This window comes from Cydia fagiglandana, chromosome 13 (assembly GCF_963556715.1).
Source record: "Cydia fagiglandana chromosome 13, ilCydFagi1.1, whole genome shotgun sequence".
In the NCBI taxonomy this organism is placed as follows: domain Eukaryota; kingdom Metazoa; phylum Arthropoda; class Insecta; order Lepidoptera; family Tortricidae; genus Cydia; species Cydia fagiglandana.
In genome coordinates, this window is record NC_085944.1 from 3,430,204 (window position 1) to 3,436,444 (window position 6,241).

Sequence of the window (6,241 nt, forward strand, 5' to 3'; positions counted from 1 at the left end):
AATAATGAAACTTTAATGTTTCTATTCGACGCAAGATGGCGTTATTAAACAAATTGTACTCTGCATAAACCATGTCCTCATTCGCACGGTTAAAAAGCGTCGCGTTGGAACCTGACGCTGGAAGTACCTCACGCTAAATTCGATTTAATTGTCAACGCATAAAGTCGAAAGTTCAACAACGGTCGATAAAACGCCCCACCGCGCATCGTTCCGCGCAGTGCACCGTGTGAATAAATACATCGGCATCCATTTGTGTCACTCAAACGTTTTTTTAAGGCGCGTTGTAAAAGCGCTCTCGAACGGCTCCGTTAAATTGAATGGAGTATAAGGAACTCGGTGAATCTGTTCTCACAAACATTAAAAAAGTGCTGGTGCTGTCAGTTGGCTGTGAAGAGTGTGAATGTGAAGTGTCAAACGTTATAGCCGTGCGCTCAAGACGCGTTTGCATGCTTATACGCCATTTGTAATAACAATAACTATGTGGGAGCTCGATCCCGAGTCGTTGATATTAGAGGTCGAATCTCGACCTATACTTTATGTAAAACCATTGCCCGAGTACGCCACTAAGTCCCTAAAAAATGACGCTTGGGAGGAAGTAGCCCAGGCATTATCTTGTGACTGGGAATCACTTTCACCGGCAGAAGAACATAAAAGATGTAAGTACACAATGTTTATTTATTTCTTTAAAATTACAATACCAATATTTACAAGTTAACTTCTCCCTTTAAAATATTTCATCGTATTGCCACGGAACGGAATCTTGCGGTGATGTAATAGTACATTTCGATGCTAGTGCGGAAGGTATGTCATTACTTCACGAGTACCGAGATATCTTGCCACGAGCCGCAGGCGAGTGGCAAGACTCGGGACGAGTGAAGAATGACATTTCCGCACGTGTATCGAACGACGTTTTTTAATACAGTTGCGAAAAAATAAGAAAAACATTGTTAATCGTACACTAAATAAAAGTGGTAACAGTGACAGCTCGGTTAGACGTCGTCTTTAAGTATATTATATCTATGGGCGTTTGGCAGCTATTCCGTTCCATTCAGTCAACTTATTAAGAACGGAATTTTCAATATTGAATATTAAAAAATAAACGTGTTATAATGATGAGGTAAGTAATTAAATATGAAATATGTAATATTTTTCGTATTCTTACATTAACAGGTAGGTTTTTATGCTGATTACGACGTTTAAAGGAAACTAATATTAACACTCATCAATAAGTAGTCGTCAATTGGAACAAGAATAAATTTAAAAAAATTGGAAAAGTAAAAAGCACTAGTTCGAGATAACCAACTTTCCGCACGCTAAACAGCTACGTAAAGTAGCACTTTTTGAGCAACTGTATTAAAAAATATTTTTTAATATAATAGTTTAGTTTATGTAGCTGCAAATCGTGCGTAAAGTTAGATTTTTTACACTAGTGCTAAAAAGTAATCTGATTGATACATAATAATAAATGAGTATTATGCGAGACCCGCTTATAAATGACCGACCTGAACAACGCGCGATTGGGCATAAAGGAGTATTATTCGAGACCCAATAGTATTACTTGAACAACGCGCGATTGAATGAAGCTGTCTTTCGTGTCTTTCGTAGACTGCACTTAAGACAAAAACGTAATCAATTAGATATATATCAATATAAAGAAATAAAAAAGGATTCATGCTTTTTTGTATAATAGGGATGTTTCCTCTACTTTAAATAAATGATTTCACACCGTGCACGAAATAAAGCACCAGATAATTTTTAGAAAAACATAGACATCAGTTATTTTTAAACACTATTTATATTTAATTAGGTACTTGGGTTGAAATATAAAAAGTACGTGAGTTGACCGTGACGTCACTACATTTGTTTTCATATAAATTCCATATTAGCAAATCGTTTTGACAGTTCTATAAAAGAAGCTGATTTGACTAGTAGGAAAGTAGCCTATTATATGTTCTGAAATAATAATACAATTTATCTTCAATTGGCATAATGCTGACAACAGAATCCACATTGAAAAAAAAATAGCAATTAAAAGTAAACCTTTTTTATTCCCTTCCCGCCTTTTTTATTCAACATTTAAGTGATTTAAATGTATGTCATTGCCACTAAGGTATCATAAGTTATTAAATAAAAATGAGTGAATTAGCCAATTTTGGAGTTAAGTTAACGCCACCAGAATATCAAAGCAAAGGCATCCGTTGCAAGTGACAGTATATTACCCGAAAAATCGAAAGTATTATACATTGCTGCTTATGAAAATTTTTCTCAATTGTATTAAAAAACCGGGCAAGTGCAAGTCGGACTCGCACACGAAGGGTTCCGTACTATAATGCAAAAAAAAGCAAAAAAAAAACGGTCACCCATACAAGTACTGACCCCGCCCGACGTTGCTTAACTTCGGTCAAATATCACGTTTGTTGTATGGGAGCCCTACTTAAATCTTTATTTTATTCTGTTTTTAGTATTTGTTGTTATAGCGGCAAAAGAAATACATCATCTGTGAAAATTTCAACTGTCTAGCTATCACGGTTCGTGAGATACAGCCTGGTGACAGACGGACGGACGGACGGACGGACGGACGGACGGACGGACAGCGAAGTCTTAGTAATAGGGTCCCGTTTTACCCTTTGGGTACGGAACCCTAAAAAACGTTGTTCGTCACACGTGCGAAAGTGTCATTTTCACTCCTAGTTATTTTTTCAACAAGTTAGGCAATTCTTAATGAACAAAATTTTCGAAATAATACAAATCTACTTTTTTCTCCCTTTTTTTGTTAATTACTTTTGTAACTTTTGTAATTTTTTGTGTGCTAATACACGCTTTGAATACATTTTTCTAGACATAATTACGAATCTAATGAGGTATCACACGTATTTTTAGGAGTATTATCTATATTTTTCACCGTTTTCCGTACCTCGAACAGACTATAAGCCGCGCGTGGCGCCGCGCTGTCGCCACCTAGCGGCCATATCTGTGCTGATCGTAACAGACGCGTTTTGTTAGAGTAAGTCTTCTGTACTTAGTAATATAATGTGCTGATGGTAGCCGTATAGGTACATTGTTTTACGTTGTATGCCTTTATGGCATAAAACAACCACGCTTTTAAAAGTGGTAACACACTATCGCTCCGCACCGCGACCTTGGTGCGTCGCACCCATAAGTGAGAGCGAGAAGAAGATATCTCTTCCTCGCTCTGTGAAAAAAAAGATATCTCTTCCTCGCTCTTCCTCGCTCGACAGTGTGTTACCACTTTAAGACTGCGTATCGACCGTCCAGTGGCGCCATCATTAGATGAATTGTATTATCTAATGAATCAATTAATTTATGTTTAAATCAGCATATTATTATTGCTGTCATAGTGATTCCCCAATTTTTGACCGCTGTTACATATTTATATTTTTTGCTTTATCACCTACAGCTTGGCAAAAAAGAGTAGAAATTAAAAAGTGGCAATACTGTAGTGTCGTCCCGTTTTCTTATATACATTGGTTTGAAAGGGACGACTATACTGTGTTACCACTTTTTGATTTCTACTCTTTTTTGCCAAGCTGTAAACAAAAAACAACGGGTTGCACTCCGGGAGTGCCGACAGAAGTGAAAACTTAATGACTAGTCCAAAATGTCTGCTGCACTATGTAATTGACCCATCCTCCTTTCTATTGAAAAAACTTCAGTTCCGAAATTGCTGGTCAGTGAGTTTGTTTAAAATTCGAAATTCAAATTTGTAGCGTAAATTGTTTAAAATTCTAATAGAAATTGTAGTTACCTTGCAGACCTCGCATCTAAATATATTTGGTCATGATATTTTGAGTTTTATTCACCATTAGATACTAGAGTTCACTTTTATTAGCGATTTCATCGAGATGTAGCTTTATTGAATTATATTTGAGTGATATAAAGTTAGAATGTAACTGTGAGATCCTCGTATTTCAACCCGTACAAGATTAGAACCTTTTTCATGTAATGTCATTGAGTTTTTTTTATTGATTTAAATGCCATCTAAATGAGTGGCCATCTAAACGTTACTGTCACGTGATCGCTGTCTCGAGTTTATCATTTTTTCCCCACCTCAGAAAGTGCCCAGCGCCGCTAAAGAAGTTATCACTTCAAAAAATGTGGCCACCAGTTGACGTTTCGATGCTCTGCTGATTGTATTCCAAAGATTGTGGCCACTTTTCAGTCTACTGTTTACATTTTTAACATAAAACTTTTTTATTTCAGGCAAAGAAGTACAAAGCAAATGGAAACATATTAGAGACAATTTCCGGCGCGAGTACCAAGCCCAGAATAATAATACATCCGGTCAAGGCGCAAAAAAAAGGAAAAGGTATAGGTATTATGACCAGTTATTATTTTTAATTCCTTATGTCAAGGACACCCCCACACCAGGGAAATACAAGATAAAAGTTGATAATGATAATACAGAGCAGATTGTTTTAAAAGGAGAAAATACAGAAAAATCAAAAGGTATTCCTAGGACGGACAAAAATATAGAAAAAGAAAAAAGTACATTTGAACATGAAATTTTTAAGATGATGAAAGAAGAAATGGCAACAGTGGACGAAGATAGAACATTCTGCATATCCTTGGTCCCATCTTTAAAAAAAATGGATGACGATAAAAAAATTGCTGCTAAAATAGATATATTAAAAATAATTCAACAGTATTCTGGATAGGTACTCGGAGCAGATCTAACAAGTGAAAAATATTTAAATATGAAAAATTAAAGATGATCAAAGAAGACATGACAACAGTTGTAGAAGATAGAACATTCTGCATATCCTTGGTCCCATCTTTAAAAAAAATGGATGACGATAAAAAAATTGCTGCTAAAATAGATATATTAAAAATAATTCAACAGTATTCTGGATAGGTACTCGGAGCTGATCTAACAAGTGAAAAATATTTAAATATGAAAAATTAAAGATGATCAAAGAAGACACGACAACAGTTGTAGAAGATAGAACATTCTGCATATAATTGGTCCCGTCTTTAAAAAAAATGGTTGACGATAAAAAATAGCTGCTAAAATAGATATATTAAAAATAATTCAACAGTATTCTGGATAGGTCCTCGGAGCAGAGCTCACAAGTGAAAAATATTTAAATATGAAAAATTAAAGATGATCAAAGAAGACATGACAACAGTTGTAGAAGATAGAACATTCTGCATATCCTTGGTCCCATCTTTAAAAAAAATGGATGACGATAAAAAATTTGCTGCTAAAATAGATATATTAAAAATAATTCAACAGTATTCTGGATAGGTACTCGGAGCAGATCTAACAAGTGAAAAATATTTAAATATGAAAAATTAAAGATGATCAAAGAAGACATGACAACAGTTGTAGAAGATAGAACATTCTGCATATCCTTGGTCCCATCTTTAAAAAAAATGGATGACGATAAAAAAATAGCTGCTAAAATAGATATATTAAAAATAATTCAACAGTGTTCTGGATAGGTACTCGGAGCAGATCTAACAAGTGAAAAATATTTAAATATGAAAAATTAAAGATGATCAAAGAAGACATGACAACAGTTGTAGAAGATAGAACATTCTGCATATAATTGGTCCCGTCTTTAAAAAAAATGGTTGACGATAAAAAATAGCTGCTAAAATAGATATATTAAAAATAATTCAACAGTATTCTGGATAGGTCCTCGGAGCAGAGCTCACAAGTGAAAAAGAGAAAAAAAAGAACATTTAAATATGAAATTTTAAACATGATGAAAGGAGACATGGCAACATATCCTTGGTCCCATCGTTAAAAATATTAGATGACGATAAAAAAATGCAGCTCAAGTGGAAAATCAGTACATACAATACAGCTACGTCATCTAATCCCAATAGCCCTTGCATCCGAGGCCCTTCGACTGAAGCGGTACCTTATCGAGGTCACTGAAACTGCAGCCTGTTAAGAGGCCTCACATTATTCATTATTAGTAGTAGTTTAATAAGCACTAATTTTATAAAATAATGTTTTTATTCACATGCTTTTATTTAATTTCACCTGTCCCGTTGTCTGTATCTCTCTCTGTGTGTGTGAATAGTAATGCGCATAGCAGTGCGTATACAGAAATTGCAGAGGTCCCCGCACTACAGTTCGTTTTTTAAGCATTAGAAAGAACTTCGCAGAAGTAAGTTTTGTGGTTCCAAATCCGGCACTTTTAGCGGTGCTAATTTGAAGTAAATTATACGTATTGACCATGCTACATTAGATAATTCAATAATTATTAAC

At 35.0% G+C, this 6,241-nt stretch overlaps 1 protein-coding gene across 2 annotated transcripts; it reads left to right on the forward strand.

Annotated features, from left to right (window-relative positions):
• The first annotated feature begins 282 nt into the window (after positions 1 to 282).
• LOC134670017 (uncharacterized) lies at positions 283 to 5,988 on the forward strand. Of its 2 annotated transcripts, XR_010099002.1 has the most exons (3): positions 283 to 656; positions 4,222 to 5,485; positions 5,691 to 5,988. XR_010099002.1 is itself a non-coding variant. In XM_063527685.1 (2 exons), the coding sequence occupies exons 1-2, from the start codon at positions 479 to 481 to the stop codon at positions 4,674 to 4,676; spliced, it is 633 nt and encodes a 210-aa protein (XP_063383755.1). In that variant the 5' UTR covers positions 283 to 478; the 3' UTR covers positions 4,677 to 5,988. The 2 variants fall into 2 exon arrangements, 1 of the variants encoding a protein (XP_063383755.1); XM_063527685.1 differs by having other exon boundaries at positions 4,222 to 5,988.
• The last annotated feature ends 253 nt before the right edge of the window (positions 5,989 to 6,241 follow it).

Coding starts and splice junctions, on each gene's coding strand:
- LOC134670017 (XM_063527685.1), top strand. CDS start 479: ATGTGGGAGCTCGATCCCGAGTCGTTGATATTAGAGGTCGAATCTCGA. Junction 657..4,221: donor GGCAGAAGAACATAAAAGAT/GTAAGTACACAA, acceptor TTTTTATTTCAG/GCAAAGAAGTACAAAGCAAA.